This window comes from Tympanuchus pallidicinctus, unplaced genomic scaffold (genome assembly GCF_026119805.1).
Source record: "Tympanuchus pallidicinctus isolate F22 unplaced genomic scaffold, pur_lepc_1.0 scaffold22, whole genome shotgun sequence".
Taxonomy (NCBI): domain Eukaryota; kingdom Metazoa; phylum Chordata; class Aves; order Galliformes; family Phasianidae; genus Tympanuchus; species Tympanuchus pallidicinctus.
In genome coordinates, this window is record NW_026294739.1 from 2,387,074 (window position 1) to 2,411,849 (window position 24,776).

At 40.8% G+C, this 24,776-nt stretch overlaps 2 protein-coding genes across 20 annotated transcripts in view; one reads left to right on the forward strand and one right to left on the reverse strand.

Moving 5' to 3' along the window:
• The window catches only part of GIGYF2 (GRB10 interacting GYF protein 2), a 73,076-nt gene that overhangs the window by 31,429 nt on the left and 16,871 nt on the right, over positions 1-24,776 (reverse strand). For 18 of the 19 annotated variants that reach the window (XM_052687355.1, XM_052687364.1, XM_052687356.1 and 15 more), the window contains 3 exons: positions 20,013-20,121; positions 14,505-14,616; positions 13,878-13,918 (listed from right to left, as the gene is read on the reverse strand). In XM_052687355.1, coding sequence (XP_052543315.1) covers positions 13,878-13,918; positions 14,505-14,616; positions 20,013-20,121 — 262 coding nt within the window. The remainder of the gene's footprint in view (positions 1-13,877; positions 13,919-14,504; positions 14,617-20,012; positions 20,122-24,776) is intronic. The other variant, XM_052687372.1, reaches the window with a different exon arrangement.
• On the forward strand, positions 1,236-9,084 carry KCNJ13 (potassium inwardly rectifying channel subfamily J member 13). The gene is made up of 3 exons (XM_052687436.1): positions 1,236-1,355; positions 6,506-6,986; positions 7,703-9,084. The coding sequence occupies exons 2-3, from the start codon at positions 6,509-6,511 to the stop codon at positions 8,323-8,325; spliced, it is 1,101 nt and encodes a 366-aa protein (XP_052543396.1). The 5' UTR covers positions 1,236-1,355; positions 6,506-6,508; the 3' UTR covers positions 8,326-9,084.

Here is a 24,776-nt window from a genome sequence, read left to right on the forward strand (position 1 = left end):
GCACTGGCTCTGAAGGTCACCATGCCTACCACCATTTTAAGTGTTGTGCCTGAACATGTATTAAAATCGTTCCATACTAATGAAGCAAAGAATTAACGTTTTGCAATTTAGCATTGGGGGAATGTTAAAGAAAAAAAATGAGGGAGGATTTTGTTCCCTAAGCATGAAAGTCTACATTAATAATTTTCCCAGCAGGCCCTCAGTAGTTATAGTGCAAACAACCACAGCCTTTGTTTTGCAGATCCTCTTACATATGACGTTCAATGAAAGCCCTCAGATCAGCAGCTCATGAAGGGGGGAAAAAAGTGAGAAATACAACTGCATTACAAAGTTCAGTTCAGAGTACAGAGTTCAGCTCAGTAGTGCAGCACAACGGCTGCTCTGCACATTCTTTCAGACTGAAGACTTTCCTTACAAGAACTCTCCCAATGTGCTCTAATTTGTTAAACAAGAGAGGGAGAACATGCTTAAGTGAAAATGTTCTCACTTACAGCATGGAACCAGTTTCACTGTATCTCTAAAGGCAGCAACCTACCTAGTCTGCACTGTTTCACTCCCTGGCTTTGGCAAAATCCTGTTACTAATTTCATGTTTTCACAAAGGAGCAATGTGGAGAAACAGCCAGCAGATTTACATCTTCTGATTAGAATTAAGCTACAGCTGAGCAGGGATCACAGGCTACACTACCAGCTGCAGCCCACACTTCTTAGCAGAGCCATCAGGAGGCCGGGACCTAATGAGGAGAAGCAGCAGCACTGGAGAAGCTGCAAGAAGACAAGATTCCCCTTTCTACCTCAACAAACAGAGTTACACTTGATAGGAAGATAGTATCAGAGAACCATTTTTTTCTCAACAGCAATTTCATACCTTTTTACATTCAGTTTTTCCAGAGGAATTTTGGCCTTTTGAACTTGCAAGTAAAACTTTAAGTAAGATTAAACGAATCTAAATAAGAACCTTGATGACGGAGGGGAGGGGAAAACGCACCCCTTCCACAAGTAGGCATTTGAGGATTTCTCCTTGCCTGCTAAGGGTTTGTGTTGGGTAAAGGAAAATGCTCCTAACAAACCAGCATTCTTTTCCACTTGATCAGAGCTAACCAGCCCCCCTGCAGGCAAAGTGACCAATCGAATCAGCTTCACATGAAAACCAGCCCCCCTGCACTATAAATACAGCAACCAGACATACAAACCCATTTTTTTTTTTTCCAATTCTTATTTTTTTTGGAAAGGAGATCTCTACCAATCACTTGTGGGAAGTTCCCTGCCAGTGCTGGGACCAATACACAAGTGGTCCCTTCTCTAGAGCCCAGGCACACTCATTCTCCTGCATACAAGCAAATCCTTCAAAGACTGGTAAGTACCCTACGCAATTTCTCTTATTGTATGTTTAGCAATTATTCTGCATTCTGTAATGAAAGAAAATGAAGTCGTTTCTCGGGGCACAGAATTTCTGAAGCTCGCCAAATTCAGTATCACCTTAAACAAAAGCTTCTGATTCTCTCTGCCGAAGAAGAAAAAGCTCTCAAATGACCTCAATCACAACAGCACACAGCAAAACCAAAGCCATCGTGCAGTGTTCTTGTAGAAAGCTTTCAAGATCAGTACTTTGGGAAAGTCTCTGCAATGCTCTGCAAACAAGGGACCATCACAATTCTACCAGTCTAGCCAGGTGTTACATGCACAATACTAGCAGAAAGCCTTCCTCACCTCTTGTGTCACCAACCAACTCAGCATTTCACTTCAGTTCCACCAAAAATGCCAGCAACTAGCTCTATCTGTTCAGACCTGCTTTTAACAGTGGTAACTTATTGTCATGTCTTCAATCACTTCTCATCAATGCATTCTGATCTATTGCTTACGGACATGCTGCTTGTGAGCTAGTGCCACTGACTTAGCAATCCATTAATGAACATCAAGTGTCAACTGCCACATGCTGGAAAGCTATCAGTCATTCCAGACAAGCTTTTGGGAAGTTTGTATCACATAGAGCAGGACTGCTCTTCAAAAACACCAAAGTCTTCAAGAATCAAGTCTCTAAAAAGTTATTCTTCTGTGCTGTAATACTCTATTCCATTTCACCTCTTTTTTTTTCTTCCCTTCTCTGAAGTCCACTCTGTAATAAACAGTCACTGAAGATCAAAAGTAAAGCTTTGGTATCCTATGTTTCGTGCTATTTGCTGTGAAAATTACGACTTGGCTTCAGAAGAAGTTTTCATCTTCACAGTATTTCTTTATATTTGTATCAAGTCTTGAAAACTGTTACCTTAATTCTGCAGGCTGCTTGGAGAAAAAGTTCTATTCTATTCATCTAAATGAGTAATTACCTACAAAATCTAAAGGACAAACATGCTCAAAATTCTAACTATTCTACTCACAGCTGTAGCATAAGCTTTCAACTAAAGCAGTTACAGTACTGACTGAATTACCCACATTTAAGACCAGCCCTGGTGCAGATTATATGATCCAGAGAAGTCATCAACTCTGGAAAAAAGTTTGCTTCCTACGATTAATATCAAAGCATCAAGGAATTATCACCCCATGCAAAAACAGCAATATTGAGATTTTAATAGCATCAAAGCAACTTTAGAACAGAAAAAGATAAATCAGGAAAAAAGGTAATCTGAATGATTGCAGCTTACAGCACCAATATATTTAATTCTGAAGCGTAAAGTTCCCTGAAGTCAGCTTCAGTAAAAAAGGGGGCACAACCCATCACTTGGGTTCTAATTAATCCTCATGTTCTGCTACAGCTGTAAGCAGAGTTTGCAGTACTCTCAGGAAATAGCAAGTCCTCTTTGACTGCCTCACTGTTGCAATGAAGTGGCACACTATAAACCACCTCAAATCCCTTCTGAGACCAACTGGAACAGATTCTAAGAGTGGAAATTGGGCAGGTATGGCAGCACTGTAACATCTCTCTGGGACAAAGCTCCACAAAACAGTATTCAGGCTTCTAGAGGGGCTGCAGTTGCATTAACTTACCAAGTCGAAAGCTTGAGTGTCATTTTCAGTGCCTTCGACTGGGAAGACAAACAAAACCATGAAGACTGCAAATAAGTCCCCACAGATTAAAGGATGCCTTAAAGATGGAGGAAAGCACCACGGGGGTGCAGAGCACAATGCTGCTTGAAAGAGCTGTCACAACACAACAAAGCAAACATCTCAGTAACCAAGCAAGGTGTGGGAGGGCAGCTGTGTTGGATCGTGAATTTCAGAAACGCAATCACTATTCTAGAACTGTAAGCTCAAGTTTTTATTAGCAAGTTGGGTCAGTTTAGAACCTGCCCAACCACTAATAAAAGTTAAACTGCGGTGCTCACCCTACCTTGGCTTGTCTTACACAACTGTAAGAAACTCAGAATGAGGGGCAAAGACAGTTAAGAGGTTTAAAAAAACCAAAAGAATCAAAGAGAGTTGGTGATAACCACTGAATTTTCAATAGACTGGAAACAGGAAGGATTAGAACCAGCAAATGGAAATTACAGATTGGCCAGCAAGCAAAGAGAGGCTTAAGAAAATCTTAGCTGACAGCGCCTGTCTTTCTAGTCAGGGGTTATCAGCTGGCAGAAGAAACACCCCAAAGCTACATTTTCACACGCCAACAACCAGGAAAAACAAAACCAAACAAGAAGCATATCATAAAGGTTACAAGATGACATTGGAGAACTGTGGTCTAGGAACCATATCCATTCAGCACTGGAGACCTGTTATCCAACAAAACAAAAGTCAAAGTTGCACATCTTCTCTAAAACTTACTCTGAAACTAGGATTGATGTGGGGATCTCAAGGACCACACTGCACAGCACCAGACTAGGTGGTCTAAAATGTACTTTACCATTTTATTAATTTATTACTAAGAGGGAGATGAAATTTAATTTTTTTACTACACTGAGCAAGGAAAGAAGTATATAGAAGACAATTATCTTCAAATTTGAAGTCACACTTACTCAAGTTGACTCTGCTTTTGACAAATTCAGTAGCCTGATCCTCTAGCCTGAGCAGATTATTTCCCTCTAGACAGTTCACTTTTTCACCTTCTATACTAAAGCAACTGCACTGCTCTTAAAGCTTATTTGCAGTTTCTTTGCCATTGTTTCCTGCCCAGGAAGTTTAGGCTTGGCCAAAGCTCCAATGCTGCTGCTGCCACCTACTCAGGTAGGGAATGTTTTAAAACAGTGCTGGACAAGAAAGATCAGAAGCCTCTATCAAATGAGATGAACCACACAGGTATTTCCCTGCTGCGAGTCTCAAGGAACACCAAGAAAGGACCATTATGAAATGCACTGCTGGAGGTTAACGGAGGTTCTCTTTGCCAGCTACCCTTGAGATGTCTGCAATTCTTCTTCCACAGAATACATTCTAAACAACCTGATGATGAAGACAGACTGAAGAGCTTTGCCTGAATATTAAGTGATTAACCATCACCCCAGACAGCTCCTTGTCAAGGAAACTGAGACCCTTCTACACTGACAGCATTCTGCTCTGGGTGATCGGCTGCTTAATACAGATGCAAACAAAGTCTGAAACAGAGACAAAAAACATACAAACTATTTTTTCTTTTCCTTATTGTACTTATTAACACTAATGAAGATCATCACCAACCACTCAGTAGAGGATTCACATTTTCTCAGCAAGTTTTTCAGGCTCAAATAACTTTGAGACTGTAAAGCAGATGCTGCCCTCCAATAAACCATAAGAATTTACAAGCACATTTTTTTCCTTCAAGAACGCATGAGGTTACACCTAGAGACATGTTGTGCTGTAGGTGTTCTCTGTTCAAACAGAATCACAGAACTGCAGAGGTCAGGAGGAACTTCAGCCACATCTGGAGCACTGCATCCAATTCTGGGCTCCCCAGTTCAAGACAGACAGGAATTCCTACAGAGTCCAGCAGATCCCCACAACAGTGATCAGCAGTCTGGAGCACCTCTCTTGTGAGGAAAGGCTGAGAGTCCTGGGGCTGTCCAGTCTGAAGAACAGAAAACTGAGAGGGTATCTTATCAAGGCTTATAGGTATCTAATGGGCAAGAGTCAACTGGATGAGGTTAGGCTCTTCTCAGCCAGAACTACTCTAACGTGAGGCTAACAGCACTGGCACAGGCTGCCCAGTGAGGTGGTAAAGTCTCCTTCTCTGAAGATAATCAAAACCCAACCGTGCACTCATGACAACTACTGGTTTACAGGATCAGAAATCACATGACATGAAAATTTTAACTTTTCATTTAAAATTTCATCAATTCATTCTGAATTTTATGATCATTAGATCCAGTGTGTTTCAATATAAAACTAAGGTGACTTTCTTTGTCACAGATGTAATCCAGTTCCTTTAACTCGAACATACACTTGTTTTACATGCTGAGATATTCAGAAAAAGGGGAAAAAATTGATGAGAAACTGACAAAACTGATGAAACATATCAAGTATAATTATGGATTGCAGAATTTGTGTATATTTGGAAAATCCTCCTCCTACAGAAATACATCCTTCACAGCTATTTGTAAACAGATCATACACACTGTTTTAAATTGTTACATTAATTGTTCCAGGCAAACTTTAAATATTCAGTATTTATCAAGTTTAGGATGTGGGTGGTCAGCATCTTCTGAAAGCCACTCAGCAATCCTCATGAGTTCATTGAGTTTTTAATGCTATAAGTCTGACAAATGTCCATGTTGCTTCCCACACTCCCAATTCTACCCTCATCCCCTAATTTCCACATGCTTGCTGTCCTATTTTCTTATTTGGTCCCTAATAAAACCATACTGCTTAGGCAGCTAAACTACAAGTTATGTATCATCGCCTATTTCAAGTACTGCTTTCCTGCCCTCCTTCTATGCCATGCTTACATAAGTGAACTCGGATTCAGAAACAGCTCTGCCCTGAGTACTCTAATTCTGTTTAGCCAGTCAGAGTAGGTGCAGACAGCAGTCATTTCCTGAGCAAGAAAAGCCTGAAGGACATCTACTTTGGTAGAAATGAGGTAAACTACAGCACCCCCCTAAAATGCATAATCATGTACAAAAATAACACAGAGCAATATTGTTAACAGTATTCATAATAGTATAGGTGAAGTATTATACTCTGCTTTAGTTACAAAAATCAGACTAACAGTTACTAAACTGATACAAGACAATTATTTTTCAGATACACTGTGACAACCTCCCTCCCCTTCTTTGTGTTCTCCCCCCCCCCCCCCAAATACTTAAAGCATATGATGAATATAAATTCACTAAAGTATAAATTATATACCATGACTAAGCAAGGAAAATGTGAGAAATAGTTACATTTTTAAACTTAATCTATTTTAGCTAAGTATTACCACAAATAGTGCTAAATTCCACCCCAGGCTCCTGACTTAATCTTCTCTGGATTGCAATGTATAAGCCCTCCTTTGTTGGCTGCACTATTTCAACCCCTGCTGGTGTGTCAAAAACTGTGAACATTAGGCAAAATACAAATATGCTGCACCGCATCAGACTATTTTCCTCTTTTGTCTTTTCCAGAACATGAGAACAGATACGATAGAGAGCAATAACACCAAATCCAGCGCTCCCCTCCTAACCCAAAGATACCTGAGAATGGTCACAAAGGATGGACACAGCACGCTCCAGATGGATGGGGCACAAGGACAAGGTCTGGCATACCTCCGAGATGCGTGGGGAATACTAATGGACATGCGCTGGAGATGGATGATGCTTGTATTTTCTGCTTCTTTTGTCATTCACTGGCTAGTTTTTGCAGTGCTTTGGTATGTGCTGGCTGAGATGAACGGGGACCTGGAGCTGGACCACGATTCTCCACCTGACAACCACACTATTTGCGTCAAGTACATCACCAGTTTTACAGCTGCATTCTCCTTCTCCCTGGAGACACAACTCACCATTGGTTATGGTACTATGTTCCCAAGTGGGGACTGCCCCAGTGCTATCGCCCTGCTTGCCATACAGATGGTCCTAGGGCTCATGCTGGAAGCCTTCATCACAGGTAATCTCTCACATTTACACCTGATATGATATAAATCTTGAGATACAACAAGTCAGCAATAAGTACGGACCATACTAATATCTGAGAGAAAGATAAGTTCAGTTACTAAAGGGATGACAAGATCTCAGCTATGTGATAATAAATTAATATTAGGCAGTATCAAATCTGTACCAGAAAGTACCACTATTCATTGGTTGATACTTGTGGCAGTACCCCACTTGCCACTCCCAATCACTTATTTATTGTATCATGATCTATTTCTCAATGGAAATAATCTTTTCAGTGTGATTAATATATGTAAAGCCAATTTAACAGTCGTACATTTGTCTAGGTGGAGATTTTTATTCCATCTTTAAGTCAGTATTTATGTATTCCTCAGTACTTCACATAATAGAAATTTCTAGGATGTTGCAGCTATTCAGATATTTTAAGTTTCTTAAAGTGTTTCTCAGGTTTAAGGTATGTCAACAGACTTTAAATGTTGTATTTATTGTATAAGATGCAATAAATGTCTCAGGCAGTAGCTTATCAAGATTACACACTATTGCTAACTGCAGTATATGGGTGCACTAAGTGGGCAGCTTTGCAGTTTTCAGAAGGACCTTGTACACTGAAGGCAGTTTCTATTGCTTTGGACTGCTTTACGTAGCTCGGAGACTGCAGGGACACAGCCCAGGCCCCATCCTCACTTTCATCACCTTCTTTCCATGGCACAGGTGCTTTTGTGGCAAAGATCGCCCGACCAAAGAACCGCGCCTTCTCCATCCGCTTCACTCGCTGCGCCACAGTGACACACACAGAGGGGAAGCCGTACCTGATGTTTCAGGTGGCTAACACACGCTCCAGCCCACTCACCAGCGTCCAGATTTCTGCTATTCTCTACCAAGAGCAGGAGAACGGTCAGCTGCACCAGACCAGTATTGACTTCCACCTAGACAGCATTACTTCGGACGAGTGCCCTTTTTTCACCTTCCCTCTGACCTACTACCACTCCATCACCCCATCCAGCCCACTGGCTGCTCTCCTCCAAAGAGAGGCTGCTCGCCACTTTGAGCTGGTCGTCTTTCTGTCAGCGGTGCAGGAAGGCACAGGAGAGATGTGTCAGAGGAGGACGTCCTATCTCCCCTCAGAGATCATGCTGTACCATCGTTTCGCCCCTGTGCTTGCCCGCAGTGCCAAAGGTGAATATCAGATCAAGATGGAGAATTTTGACAAGACAATTCCTGAGCTCCCAGCTGCAGCTGATTCAATGAATCCAAGGAGGACTGCCAAGGAGATCCGCATCAACGGACAGCATGTCGACAGCTTCCAGCTCTCTGAGACTGGCCTCACAGAATAGGCGGGACAGACTTTGGACTTTGTGCCTTTTTTAATTATTATTACACTAAACTCTGAGGTCACATCGACAACCTTCCTTCCTTGCCTGCAATCTTCTAATAATTTCTCCTGTTTTCCTCCTTCTGATTACAACACAATATGCAAAGCAAAGCAAACTGGTGTGCCCATGTAAGCTTGGCTGAGAGGCTGGATCGACCACCTAGGACAAAGGCAGGTACAAGATTCACAGCACTGCTTCTGGGAAACTAGAAGAACTACCGGCTGAAGTCACCGATTAAAGTTGTGTGACTCGGAAAGGAGAGACTTCCAAAGCTGACCAAAATCCTAACTAATCAGCTTGTGACAAAACTGGACAGCAAAAATACAAGAGAAAAATCTCACACAAAACCAATATGCAGTCATTCAGTCAATACATCAACCCTTGGACAAGCAATTCAGTTGATTCAAGACCCTGATTTTTCAGTTATTTTCACTCTCTGCGAGATACTTGGTTATGTCTGATTTCAGAGGGATGAACTTACTCTTAGGAAGTATTGCCCACCTCTCACAGCAGTGAGAAGTACCCCTGCTGTGCTTGCTTATTAAGGAGAACTGTAAATACTATCTGTAGTTTTTTGTTCCATCAGATATGAGGAGAACTCATCTCCTCATCGGTCTACGAAGACATTATCAAGAAATCTTGATGTATATGGCAAATACTGACTGGAAATTTTTTCACATTTGGAAACACCGAATAAATTATTTAGCAGTGGAAACCAGACCATCCTAAATGAACGAATGTGCTTTTTTACAAGGACAACATGTTCCATGCGGCCTCAGCTGTGTGTGCTTCTCAATAGGTCTGACCCTGGAGGATGCACTGCGTCCACATGAGGAGCAGAACTGCATCCATTTGTATTTTATGCTTTTTAACATCAATATTTGCCTTTACATACAGCACAAAAGTATTTACAGAGACACCTGAATCAATTTTAAAATAAAACATTAAGTTACACGGGACCTTTGTATTTCAGTGCCTCATAAGTCTATTGCAATTAAGACTTAAATCTAAAGCTCCTAAATAATTTAAAAAGCTAGAGAATAAATAGACTAATGGATAATTATTTACAAGCTCTTAACAAAAGCAATTCTATTACATGTTCATACTTGAACAGTCAAGTACCAAAAGAAGGAGTTAATTTCTCAAAAGTAAGAGACTTTTCCCACAAACAAATATGGTCTTTCATTTACAGAAGCATAATACTCTACAAAATATGCTTCCTTTTATCTTCAGCAGTCAGCAGCAGGAATAAAGGGATGAGATGCCATTAACAGAACTCTTTTTTGAGCCTCAAAATCAAACTGTGTTCACAACCAGAAAGAGCTGAGCCATTTAGCTTGTTTCCACCTTGTTTAAGCACTGTCTGTCTCCATTACAGATCCTAACTGGGTTTGGTTTTGCTATAGACTTTCTCAAAATCTTTCCTGGAATTTAGCTTTATGTAAAAGCACTAATGAATACTGTGGAGCTTGCAGAGCAACACGCTATCAAATTACACGGCCTTCACTCTGTTTTTCTCAGTTGTTGACCCATACACAGTTTAGAGACCCCTCCTTAATCTTCCTATCAGTACCAGTAATTTGCTATTATGTCCTTCTACAATGTTATTTGACACCTTCTTTCCCAATGTAATAAAGTGAGGAAAGTCTGGCAAACTAAGAACCAGTGCAAGAGCAACAGAATGGATTTGCGTCAAGTCAGAAACAACCAAGAGCAGCACTGTATGAGGTACTGCGTTTTCTCTCTCTTCCATACTCCAATCTCAGACAAATTACTGTAAGATTCCTATGTATAATTTCAACAGGGTGGCACTATAATCACGTTTTAGAGCCCAAGCTATAAAAAGCTATTTCTGTTTTCAATTAACATCTAACCGACGTGTTGGTTGCTCAGTCCAATTTCTAAATTGACTTGAGACTTGAAAGCTGTCCCTTTCTTCAAATCATTTCCTATTCACAGATGTGGTAGAGCAGCAAGTGTAAAGAAAGAATACTTTTAGCATACCCTAGATGCTGCCTTCAAATGCTACATTTCTGAACACACAGCTGAAGAGCACTGCTGAAGCCAATGAGACATACGAACAACTGCGTAGTTATCCATCTCGGAACAGTGCAGAACAAGAGGTAGGCAGAACATGCATATTACTTTCACTGCTCTGCAGAACTGGTGAACCATGGAGTCTCAGGAAGCACTGGCAACAGGCCACGGTGCAAATCAGAAGCCCAGAAAAAACTGCTCATAAGCAAGGATGCAAAGCTGCATTCTAAGCTTTCAGTAATGCTGCAAGAACAAATCTGTGATGAACCTTCTTTGGATATACCTACCTATAGTAGTGGGCTAGGGAAGAAAAACAAGCCAGAAAAAATGAAAAAAATCAGCACCCTTGTTATATTCACAGGAGCAGCCTTTTTACATTCAAGTCTTCTTAACTTAATCAATGAACATGCAACTAAATCAGGTTCAACAACTGACTTTCTGAATGTCTTGTTTAACCTACAATTATTTCTTACCAACGTGTAACTGCTGGTAACTACTCAAATCTCCGAGGCTACTAAGCTGGCATTAGTCAAGCAGCTGCACAGAAAATTAAGCAGCTTTCATGCAACTCCAAGACAGCTGTGATCTAGAAAACAACTTGCTCATTTTCTTTGCTAATGGCCTCAGCCTTCCAGAAGCAATTTGCTGTCTCAATAAAGTCCGCCAAAACTTAGACAGTTTGCAAGAGAAACTCACAGTTACTTTGTGCATCTTAATTTGCAAACTGAAAAAGCCTACACTGAGCATCAGCTAAAGGAGAACTTGCAAACTTATGAGTGCAAAACCCCTTTGAAGAACTGTACGTTCTTCAATATTTGAGCAGCATTTCTCTCCTGAATTCCCCCTTTTATCTCATGATTTTTAATTGAAAGGTTCTTGCTTTGTCACTCATGATGAATGCTCAGAAAAGCTTCCTCTCATCCTTTATCGATTTTGTAACGTGATCACCCTGAACAAACAAAACAAGAAAGTTGACAACTCAGTAAACTACATAACTGGAGGCTGATTTAAGGCCCTGCCCAGAAGCAATGGAAAACTGAAGCACTGTAAAATTTAAGAATAAAATCCTAAACTTGAAATTTTAAGCAGAACAACAGAAACCAACAGATATATCTGCTAGAGCTCATTAGCCTGCATTACAAGCTGCACGTCAATTCACTCCGTGCTCCTGCTTTCACTACTACACGAATGATAGCCTAGTGCCTGGTGTGAACAAGGGACATCTTTTGGTACATCTGTATCCTTACTTGATGCTTTAAGCATCTTATCATTTAAAAGCACGTACATAATATTAACTGCTTGTTTATTAATCAAGGCTAGAATCAAAACATATCAGTACCTTCTGTGCATTCCATCTTACCTCTGTGAAGGTGGAAAGAAAAGAAATGGTCTTCCCACTTACAGGGCCACTAATCTCAAACAGAGCAATAACAAACAAATGGCTAATTATTTTATATGAAGACGTCACAAAGATTCTACATCTCTTGTCTCTATTATATTGTGTTATGGAGGTTTTGGTCAAATAAGATGAACCTAGAAAAGTAATACAGTAAGAGACTTAGAGGAGGAGCAACCAGGTATAATGTGAAGTTTATAACTGCAAATAAAGCACCTCATCCTCTACAATGAACCAGGACTTTAAGAAAGCACAAGGGGATACCATCTTTCCAGAAAACCATTCCCAGAAGATGCACTCTGAAGTCCTGCTGACTGACACTTATCACCAACAAGACACACTGCAGTAGGTGCAGCATTAACACTGTTCAGGTCCAAGCCAGCTTCTGTAAGAACATCTTGCACAAATTAAGTTCTCAAGTTCTATGCATCTCATCCAAAAGTGACTGGCAATGTTCTCATCAACCTTAATAAGAAATGTGGCACAACATTCAGTTGGTTCTTGTAGTGCTTTATTTCCTCAGAGGAACAGAAGGGCTAAATAAATAACCAGTGATGGTAGACACTGCTCTTGCTGTTGCCACATTCATTTGTCTTTTGTTAAAAGAAAAAAAAAAAACAAACCACCACAGTCCTGAAACTCCAACAGCATCTTTTTCCATTCCCCAAAGATCTCTGACTATAAGCACACACTCCAGACAAACTTTCACTACTGGAGATAAAAAGAGGGACAATCTCAGAAATCCCAAGCTCTTTTCAGGAGTAATCTCTTCCAATGAGAAGAGAGAGGAAAACCAGCACTGTCCCAGTTAATCGTTTTTCATCTTAAAACAAAAAAAAATGAATAGCATTCTTTAAAATATATGAAAAAGAATCAATACATACATGGAGAGAGAATTCAGAGGGCTTTGAAAGAAAATATGGTAGTAAGATTCCTAAAAGCATGGGCCACCAGAAATTTGGATTACTGAGACAGAAACTCATATTACTCTTTCAAGAAAATAAATAAAACTGCTGACTGTCATTCAGGCATTAAAACACACTCCTATCAACTTCCAATTGCAATTGAATCTCCTCTGGGAGTTTTGCTGGTCCTGAAACCCAACCTGCAGCCATATTTTCTGACCTATGCTTTTCCAACACATTCACTATGGAGGCTATTCAGCCAACACTCCTTCAAAGTCTACTGAATAGTGTAGTACAGTTTGCTGGCAGTCCTGCCAAGAACTCCCACTAAACAGCTGCAGTACATGCGTGTGGAAACATGTCACAGAGAAAGGACGAGGTCACATCAGGGAGCAACCAGTGCCCAATCCCATGAAACAGCAGTTACAGTACAGCCAGCTGACAGAGGAGAACCTTCCTTCTCACCACTCACACAGTGCAGGTGCTACCTAAATGGAAACGTTCCACTTCCCAGACAACAGCACACACCAACTCAAATTCAGGTGAGTAATCAAAGAGACTGGGTCAAAATTAATCATTTTTCCTGAACGTGGCCAATGCGAACCATTTCAGGAATGCAACAGGAAACATGGCAGACACACTGGTACACTCTTTCAGCTGTACTGGGAGAGAAAAAGAAGCAGGTAACTTCAACGAACAGAAGATTTCTATGAGAACTTAGACTAGTTGGCCAGATGTCTATTCCATAACCATGGGAAATCAGCACGTTACCATTAAGATCTACTCCACACAAGTGAGCATTCAAGAAAAAACAGAACAGTTGACATAGTCAAGAAGTTCTAGATACCAAAATAACACATGCCAGGAATGTTTAAAAGCTGCATTTATACAGCAAATTCCACAAAGTACCCACAGAGCTTATCAGTGAAGGCTCTTCTCAGATGCACAGAAATTATTTTCCAACTGCAAACATACCCTCGTCAAATAAAATAAAATCTACCTGGGGCAAAAACCACACTGAAAACACATTCAGAGTAAAGCAGCACAATACCACAAACCTTCTATTAACAAATCTGAAGCAGGTAAGAAAGCTTTAAGTACATATAAGCCATTTCCCCATAACACATTCTTGCTCTTCCCTCCCATCTTCTGCCCATACAGTAACAAAACCATACCTGGATCTTTTCGCCCTGGTTTTTCAAAGCGTCTGTCTCCCCTAGAAAGGCAGAATAAAAGTTTCAAATAAGGTTTTAGAACTACTCCATTCATTTCAGGTCAGAGGGGTTCTTGTTTAGTTTGGGTTGGCGTTGGGTTTTTTTAGATTTTATTTGGTTTTTGTAAGTTTTTAAACCAGACCTTTGTGGACAGGATTTTTACATAAGTGAAATTCCCAGGAATGTCAATATACATGCATCCTTCAGCAACTAAGCATGCTTTTAAGAATGGCCCTATGTCCTATCAATACAATAGCATCAAGACTAAAAGGCAAAGCGAATCCTTCAGACTCCATATTTTTATCCACAAGTTACTGATTTCCATCTTGGTGCCCACTGTTCATATTCTCTTTAAGTAGCTCCTTCCTGCCAGGAATTTCTCAGACAAATACTTTGCTTATGTACTCTTGTAGTTGCTCCTGAGTTTCTAGAAAAACAATTGCTGGATTCACCCTAGAACTTCAGGTGTTCCACTCACAGGTACGCCTAAGCATCTTTCCTAGAATATCTTTATGAAGTCAAAAGGTAAAAAAGAGAAGCCAAGCAGATGCAAACAGAGAACTTGAAAGGGCCAGAGTTTTCTGTTACCTTTCCTCCCAACTCTGTGATCTGTGCATTTCCCTGCCCCCTCCTCGCCCAAATCCACCCTCCACTTCATCAAAACTTCTTTGGTAGAAACCGCTTTCTCCTCGGCCTCTGCCTGAAAAGACAAAAAAAAGAACAAACAAGTGTTTGAATCAATAATAACAGCAGCTTAGTCAGGTAGGTTGCCTTTTCCAGTTGTCCCTTGCATTCTTAAGCCCCAGCACAATTATCTGGGAGCAAAGAACAAAAAAAGATCAAAAGCTTAGAAGTCTCATACAGAAGCTCTTATCAGAGATCAGACAGAACAGGCAAACAATTCTGCAGTCAGTGCTGCACAGAAAAACACAAAACATACACACCCAATAGAAGCTACCAAACAAGGATGCATTGCTCCCCACATCCACGCAGTACACGTGTACTTTACACGCATAAAAATCAGCTGGCTTTTAACAGCAGCATTCAGTGTAAGGGTACCACGCTGCAGTTACACTTATAATTACTGCTGCCCAAGTTTACAAGGGAGGAGGAGGCTTCATCAGTGCACCACTCTTCAGTTCCAATGATTCCCAGCAGAAGCCCCCCAAGAGCAGCAGAAGAAAAAGAATCTCAAGATGGGTACAAGGCAAGACAACATCTTGTTACAATTGTTACTACTAACCTATCATCTGCTCCTGTGGCTACCAAGTATCAAGCTTCAAGTCAGAAAGCCAAGCATTTGGAAGCACACCTTGGGTGGGGCTGTTTTGCTAAACACAATAATGCAACAAAAACAACACCTGCTGTTGGAGGTAACTTCCAGCACTGGTGAGATAAACTGGCCTGTGTGATTCATAGCTGCGCCACACAAATGCACGTGGAGGCAAAGGAGCTGACTGAGCAGTCGAGGCAAGAGAACAGTTAACAATGACTGCACCAGAAACATAAACACCTTCACTAAGGGAGGTCTGATAGTACAAGGCTGACAAAAGTTAAGTGTAAAGTTAAGCTGCAAACACAAGGAGCAGTAAAAATATGACAACGCCAATAGCAGCACGATGTCAAGGCATTATGGGTCTCCTAAAATCCTGTAGTTCTTCAGAGAGAGACACCAGGAAATTTTAATTTTAATCTCATACAGTGACATCTTGGCCCAGTTTCTTCTGAGCAGGAGAGCTCTTTTCCCCCCTCATACAAGATGATGAAATGAGAACAGCTCACAAGAGAAAGCCATAGGCAGTCAGAGCCAACGCAGACTTGCCTCACATCTCTGAGGCACTGGAATTGAAAAGATGCATGCCCTTTCCCTACAAAATCAGATGCCCTTTCCTGTTTTTACAGTGAAGGACAGCAGTATCTGTGCTGCTGTCTTGCAGCACATGAAGTCCAAATGCACACTGGTTATTAATAACACAGCTAGCAGAGCTAGCAATACAGAGCTGTCACTGGCAATGGAAGGCAAATGCCTTGTGCATGGGGAAGAACAGAATCAGAGCTGGTTTTCCAGCAGGATGGCTCACACCAGCTTTGCAGGTATGCGAAGCAACAGCTTGACACTCCCCTCCACACAGCCTTCCCACAACACAGTTCATCAATATTTCAGCTGTGCTCAATCACTGGAACAGCTGGAATTAAAAGATAACCTTGAAAAAAAGAAAAGCCAACGAAAGCAACTGAACTCAGCAATTCACCCAAGGCTGACTTTGGGTCCCAGAGCCACCAATGCCACGCAGCACTAGAAAGGACCTATGAACCTGTCACCTGGTACTGCCACCCTCCTGCAGTGCATTCGCAAGGGAACCCTGCCTGGGGTGTGCTTGGTCACACATGTGCACCTCCAACACAAACCAACCAGGTGGCTGCACAGCAACCACACTGCACTGAGATCCATCCCACAAGCCACACCAGTAAGGAGCTAAAGGAAACTCTGTTGATAAAGTCAGTTACTCAGTATTTATATACTCAGATTGCTCTGAGTAGACACTGAGCAGAAAGTGCACACCAGGACACACCTGACAACATGTTTTTTTAGATGTAAAGCTTGTGGTGAGAGTGAAAACACATGCAAATACACTGTTTGCAACTCTGCCTTTGTAGGGTTTTTTGGCCAATAAATCCAGAGCCACATGCTTACTTTCTGTACCCTGCCATTTTCAAGTAATATGGCGTACAGGGAGCCAAATGTTGAAGTGTTTGCTGCTAAAGAGTAAAATTGGTTTTGAATAACAATTATCAAATGCCAAGCCACGAAATGCCAAGAAACAAAGGAGTGGAATATAGCAGCTGTAACACCTATAATTCAGTCATTCCTTAAAAACCTACATTATTTTAACTGTCATTATAAAAGCAACACAACAAGGAATTTCATGCAACTGGAAGAAGAGACTGGAGTTTAGGATCAACTGCTATAGCACAGTACTGTTGTGCAGGAAGAGCAGGATAGGTGTAGCTCAATTACAGCTATTTAGTTCAGAGAAATTTCCACTTTCACATCATTCACATGCTTTCAAAAAACACCAAGGACAGATTATAATTGGGAAACGGGAAGGAAAAGGAAAGAGCTCTAATGAGCAGCAAAGCATTCTCCCTGAAGATCTTCACCAAGCAGGAGAACAGCTACAAAACAAGATGTCTGTAGCCCTGCAGCCCATTTCTGGGACTACTTCAATCTCTACTGGTCTGAAGCTCTTATTCATGAATGCTGACATTCCAGTCCAGCTGCACAAAGAACAGGCTTAGCTACACACCACAGGGAGCTCCCAGGAAAACAAGTCAATTAGGAAAAGGTCACGTGCAAGTGCTTGGATTTCTTTAGATGATCCAACCTCAGAACTGAATTAGAAGTTTTGCATTCATGCTGTGACACAAGGCACATGCAGCACTGACAACGGCAGCCTCACTCCACAAATGGTTTTTATGAGCAACACCAACTGGTAATTCATCATATGGTCAAACATTTTCACAACAAAGCAAGCACCACAACAAAGCAAGGGACCTCCTGCATGTCAGCCAGACACGATCCTCCTCAATAAAGCACAAGATGAGCATGGAGAAGTATTACCACGAGTCAGTTGTAGCTTTGAATAGTTGGGAGTGAAGTTACACTTAAAGAGTTCTGGCGACCTTTAGGGTAGTTTATCTGTTCCTCCTTTCATCCACCTTTGTCACAAATTCCTCCCCACACTCTCCCAAGCACTTACACTTTTTGGCTCTGCCTCGGTGAGGAAACTCAAATCTCACTGTTCATGCCAATCCCTCCCTGGAGCTACGACTGTGCAAGTTGTTTCAAGACAGAAATCCAGTTTTGGTGTAGCTGAAGCAGGAAATCAATCAGCATATTTGTTGCATATGGCTGTTTGCAAACAATACCAGGTAATGCTTTGAACCCAGGCAATTTTGCAGGGCAACACAGAATGTTTTCCAACTGCTAAGCAAGGCAATTCGTTTAATGAAAAAGCACAGAAAGATCTTTTCATTGTGGTTCGACAGAACAACTGCATATAGAGTTCGCTATTTGCAAGCCAAGAGCTACTTTTGCAAGTTTCTTTCACTGGTCCTATGCTAAGTCTTTCATAAGTAACTATTAGAAAGGAAGTCCTCAAATACAAAAACATTATGTCGGTGATATTAAGAACCTACAATTTTGTTCTGTCAGAAACCCTAGATTTCTTTGCTGAGATAAAGCAGCTTTGGTAAGGCTCATCATGCACAGAGCTCAAGCTGATGGCTCCAGAAAGCAAAGGGACAGAACAGAAGATCCAGGCTGCAGCCAGGATCAACAAGAGGGAAAGCTCAGTAATTTCCTGTTTTCATCTGTATCAAGAATGAAAAGTGAGGGAGGTAAGAAGTGGAGAAACTTGTCCTTTACCACTCAGCTGGAAGAAAGAGTGGCAGAGCGGCCTAACAAGCACAGCACGTAAAGATTCATACAAAAAGGATGAAACGAGAAAGAAAGCAAGAATGAGAGCTAATATTTCTTAACATAAACATGAAGTATGAAAACACAAGAGCATACACAGAATCTTTCAAATGTTCTTAATAATATTGCATACATTTTATACTGTGTTTACAAGTGTAACGAATCAAACTTCACTGCCAAACAAATATATAAATAGAGGGAAATTTATATAATACATATTTATATAATATATATATATATAATATAATTTATATAATAGAGCAATGGCAAAACTGGGTTAGGAGTCATATTTTGCCACATTTAACCTTGTGACCTCACCAAGACTATTGGGGGCAATTAAAAACAACTCACTGCATAAGGATAAGCATTTGCAATGCATCTAGAAAGAAACAGCTAGCACATATTCCACGGGGGAGAGAACCACAGATAGCAGCAATGCAAGTTGCACATTTCAGTCACACAGCAAAAAGAACAGCAGCGCTGCTCAAACGCAACAGAAACATAAAGCACAGGTAAGTCTCTCACATCTACATATGCACACACACTTCTTTCATTCCAGTAAGCCCACAGAACCTGATAAATAAAAGAACGATAAATAAAAAGGAAGTGAGACAGAATCAGGAGAAAACCTCAGCAACTGGATAGACGTGCCTTTGAGAAACAACAAGAGGACATCCAACAACCTACAGATACATAAGAGTTGTAGAACCAAGGAGGGAACACAATTAAGGAACGACAACAAATGAGAGCACTGATCAAGTCTAAGTACAACTCCCATCCAGCACTGCAACTACACATGGAAGCAACGTCTTGAAGACATTACTGAAAATTTCACCTGTTAAAAATTAAATGATGGGAACACAACAGAACACTCATTTGAGCATCTATAAAGAAAGAATAACTGATTACTCTTGATATTTTTAAGCTATTAGCTTCCAGTATTCTAGACACAACCCATCACACTCGCACATGAACAGACAGAGTAACATTCACATCAGCACACATACTGACAGGGAACCACTAAAAGGAGTTCAGGATTTAACACTGGTTTGAACCCAGTGACAGTGCTCGAGGACTCTTCTCCATTCACTCACAAATACTCAAAGTCAGCCAGGCCAAGATACCAACTGTAGCAATGCACTAAAAATTTCTCCCAAAACAAACTGAATTGAATCTTTCACCGTCTCCTTGTGCTTCTTCTTGCCACAATAACAGATAAAAAAATGACTCTTTGGAACACGGAATGCCACATACAATCTTAATGTTTTAACTACATTCATGGATTCTTCTCTCCCTCCCCACAGATCCGTTTCATACTCTTAAAATCATGTTTAACAGTTCTGAATGAATTCCCCATCCCTACTTGAAGCTACCTTTCTTTTTTGCTTTCCATACTCAAAGATAGAAAAGAGGCACCCGACATGCATTAGGAGAGCATGCAGAACTATCCCTGAGAATCCAGTCTTCATCCTTTGAAGCCTTTCCTGTAAGACCTTGTTAAAGTGCTAAGTGAGAACAAACCGATCGGGAGAAACTATTACTGAGCTCTATCTAACATCAGTTGGAAGTTTTAACCTGGATGAGCTGCACTGCAGGACACCCCACTAACAGCTCACCTCGACCTCTGGAGGAACTTCGACCTCGAGGAGCCCCTACCACCGTTCCTCCTCCACGTCCCGTCAACCGCAGGACAGCGGCACTGTTTACAGACATGGAGAAATTTCTCTGTCAAGAAGAAGAGAGGCAAGGTGAGATTCGATTACAAACACTTCCCATTTCACAAATACAGCCCAATACCAGTTCTGCTTTCCTTGTGTTCACCTCAAACTCTACAACAGACTAACAGTGACCAGTAAAAGGACTCCTCAGAAACAGTAACAGCTGAAGTGGTCCAGAAGAGCATCTTTACCAATATTATTGCTCCAAGGTTACTTACCTGACACTTCCATGCTCTAAAGGTACCAAGTGAGCATCTACTTCTTTATTGAATCATCGGGCTAATTAGAACACCAGCAGCTTTAAGCACTGCCATTTGGTTGCAAAAAGTGATTGATATTTGACAGCACTGATCAGGAACAATTCTAAACACATTTCTTATAAAGCAATAACATGCAAAGAGCAACAAGATGTGACTACGATTGTGTGCACTGCTTCTATTTACCTTTGAAGACATAAGTACTTTTTCTCAAAATATATCATAGTAATAACAATAGTAGGGAAAAACTACATGTGTTAAAAGGTCTCTGAAATGTCAGTGATACTCCTTTTCAGGAAGACAAGGAACATGGATACAATTTGAGTAAGTAATGGCTGAAGAAAAAGCCACTTCAACAGAGTATGGATAATTTTAACTCCCTCCCCATCCTCAGAGTACAAATAGTTTGGGGAAAAAAAAATTGTGCCAGAAAACAAGATCAAGAAATATTAACAAGCAAACCTGAATTCACATGCTTTCCAAATGCAAGCTTTAACTAACATACAGAGGACTCATCAACTGCCCTTGGCTTCTTGATAGACCTCAAAAGAGGCAAATTGCTTACACAAATTCCAATTACTACACATTTGAAGATCTTCAAAGAAGAAAGAGACATGAAATTAAATGTGAAATCTGTATGGCCAACATCAAAACCAGCAGGAATCTGAAGGAATTTTTAGCCTACTTCAGAATCAGATCTAATTACTTGGAATGTTCTTTCTACGAAAGAGATCTTCCTTCCAGAGATAAATGGTAACTAAGCAGATCTGACAAAGAAAGTCCAGTAGCAAACCCAGAGCTCAAATGCACTGCAGAACAGCAGGGTAAGCTGCCAGTAAACGTGATTTGATTTTCCTAGCTCAAAACTGATAACAATCACTTCAACATCAAGCCAGAATGAATCACCTCAATTTGCCCCTAAGGAAATCACTACCTTTCCTGCTGTGAACACTTCTGAGGGTGTTTTCTTTTAAGCAGTTGATTTTTTTTTTCCCCCACTGTTGGTTTGGTTCTGTCTTTAAAACTGACAAACTCTTCTTTACAATACTGCACATTAAGTTACTACCAGCTACACCTGCCAACTGGGGGCTTTGTTTGATGAGAAGACATCCCATCCTACAAAGCACATGGAACAGATAAACAAAATAGCTGTGCTCAAAGCAGGAGAACAGGAAACACCACTCTGAAAAGTCTACAACAGCTGGTCAACTACTCCACTTGACAGCTGATAACGAAGATAAGGAAACAAAGTACTACTATCACTTCATTTTTTTAATTAAAAGACAAAAACACAGATCAAGAGCCTACTTAAACTGGCACTTCTACAGATCACTGTCATTTCTTCAAAAAAAAAAAAAAAATAATGAAGAATTCCAATTTTGTTTTAGAGTCATTTTAAAAACAGAGAATCACAGAATGGCCATGGTTGGAAGGGACCTCAAGGATCATGAAGCTCCAAGCCCCTGCCACATGCAGGGCCACCGACCTCCACATTTCATACTAGACCAGGCTGCCCAGGGCCCCATCCACCCTGGCCTTGAACACCTCCAGGGACATCATTACCTACAATCTCTGCCATGAACTGTCTTACAGGAACTGATTTCATTTTATTCACCCATTATCTTTAAACATCTTTTTTTTCTTTATTACTTGAAAACCTGGATGCCAATAAAAACACAGATCGTCATGGATGGTTTAGACAGTCTTCTGTCTTCCTTTCAGACCTCCAGGAGTTCTGACAAGTGCTGCAGCTGTAGAAGTTTCTACTCATCTAAAGCACACATTAGTTCACATCCAGTATTTTACTACAAAAAAAAACTAAGCTGCTAATCAGATTCACTGTTCTGTGTAAGAGATTCCTTTTGATGCCTTACCTCTCCATTTAGAACATGATAAATGAAACTTCTTCTAAAAAAAATAAAAAAAATCAGTATGTAACTCACTTGTCTGCCTAAATGCTGAACAAATTCTCCCCTTTTCTTTAAGTGCCTGTGGCTTGCTGTGGTGAAGACACAATATTCAGAACACACCTAATGATAACAATCAACACAGAAAGATGACGAAAGGTAACAAAAGCAAAGTCAAAAAAGCAAAAAGCCTTCCTGCTGCTGAGTACATTACCTCAGCGTCCATCCCTGACGCTGCACACTGCAGTGCAAAGCCACCTAAGAGATCTCAATTCATTCTTACCTAGTAAGTGGAGGATTAAACCAATAAACAAAAAACCAGAAGCATAACTGTGAATACACACACACCAAAAAATATATTTACTAAGATCCTGAGACTCCCTCCCTTACTCCACAAGCAGATTTTCAGATTAAGACAACCAAATTCCTTCCTAAACCAAACATGAACAAGAACAAACCAAAGGATCAAGCTGCAGTTCTGCCAGTGGTGACCTTGCAAACCTCTGCAAAAGCAACCTGCAGAAGCCCTCTCTTCAAAAGGCAGGTTCCTCAAAAACAGATCTTCTACCAATCTATAATCTCATGCAATAAAACTTACTATAAGTTCAATCAGTTGAATTCTATGTTAATTTATGGCGTTCTACACAATGTATAAAAAGGACATCCTTAACAGAGGGTACTGCAGACCCAAGTATCTGACTACAGTTAAATTTAATAGCATAAACAAACACAGCCTTGAATTCATACCACTGACATGATTTACCATTTGCCTCTAGCTACCATATCTAAATCTACTAGAGAAGTGCCATTCAAGTTCTTCCTAGGCATGCTATATATACAACATACAATACTGTCAGGAGCACAACCCCCAGGCTGCAAGCAAGAGCTGCTGTGAACCCATAGCTAGACTAGTTCAGTTTCTACTGAATGCAGCTGTGCTCAAGTTTGTGTTCTGCTCACTCTGTGTTCTTTAGGACTCTAAAAATCACTGTCCTTCAAGTTCTGATAAAGCTATACTGCCTTCGATATTCATGAAGGAAGAATCAAGCTGTTTTAAACTCTCCAGTCCTCCTTGAAGGAGTCTTCCTGTACCATGACTATCAGCAAATCCATTCATATTCATCTCAAGATTGCTTACGAACACACACCACAGATTCTCAATGATAAGCAATGTTAATTGCATCATGGGAGTACAAACACCAGGAATTTCTGCTAGCCTATGTAACACTGTTTGCTTAGCATCTCAAACAAATCAGTCACAAAGGGGAAAAAAATCCAGAATCACTTAAGAAAAAAGATAGTTTGCATCCTCTGCAACCTCAGAAAGCATTAAAAAAAGATTTAAAGTAGATACACGGATCTCTTCTCAGAGACAGATTAACACTTCTGTGGAGAATGCAGAGCATCATTAAGGCCACCATGAGGATCACTGTAAAATTAAACACGAGAATAGGCAGAAGAAAACAGAGGCACTGCACACCAACTCCTCAGAAACCATCAAGACTGAGGAAACACGGAGTGCTACCACAGAGCTCCACCTAAAGGAGGCCTACAAAAAAGCCAGAGAGACTCTTGCAGGGGGTCCACAATAGGAGCTAATGAAAGCTAATGGCTTTCAGCTGTAAGCTCAGCAGCACTTGTCATCTGCACCTGTGCTACAGACGCTCAGCACATCGTCAATAACACAGCCTTACACTGCTATTATTCCTCCTGGATAAGACTGTCCACGTTCCCTTTGACTATAAAAGGCTGTAGTTCACTGTCTAAATGACTCCATTGTTTATCAGAACAAAAAACGTGCCCAGAAGTTTATTTAACACCAAGGTTCAAAGTTCTGGTGTGCTACTGTGCGCCCCGCTGACCAAATCCCTCCTGGTTCTACTGGAGAATGGAAGCTGGCCTAAAGTTACCCATAAAAGCAAATCCTCGATCTCAGCTGTCCTTTAAGACAACTCTGATAAGAAGTGCCTACAACACATTTGCAAAAACATAAATGCGGCTGCTGATTAAAAGCTAAACTACCAGCACACTATGTCAGAGGACAGCATACTAAAAAGAAATATAAACCAACACTGAAGAGGAAGGAACTTCAGGAAAGATGAAAAGGATATGTCAGAATCCCAAGACACAAAGATGATGGGAAGGAAAAAAATTAATGCAAGGCAGCACTGGACAAAAGAATGAGGATGCTCTAAAATCCTAAGTATCACTTCCCAACTCCTGCTAGAGAAACAAACTATACTCTGATCAGCAAAACCACCTGGGTTTCTGCTATTAGAAAACAACAACCACAAGCCATGGCATTGTGAAGTGCAAAGGAATAACATATCAGAGAGCAACTGCATCGTGAGAAGCTCTGAAAAATCATAAAGAGAAAAAAAGCTCAGAGTCAGAAATCTGAGGCACTGAGGCAGAGCATGGCAGACAGCTCCCCCTGCTAGGAGCCAGCTTGAAAGTAAGGAATTTCAAACTGCTCAGAGCAGTAAACCTTGAAATAG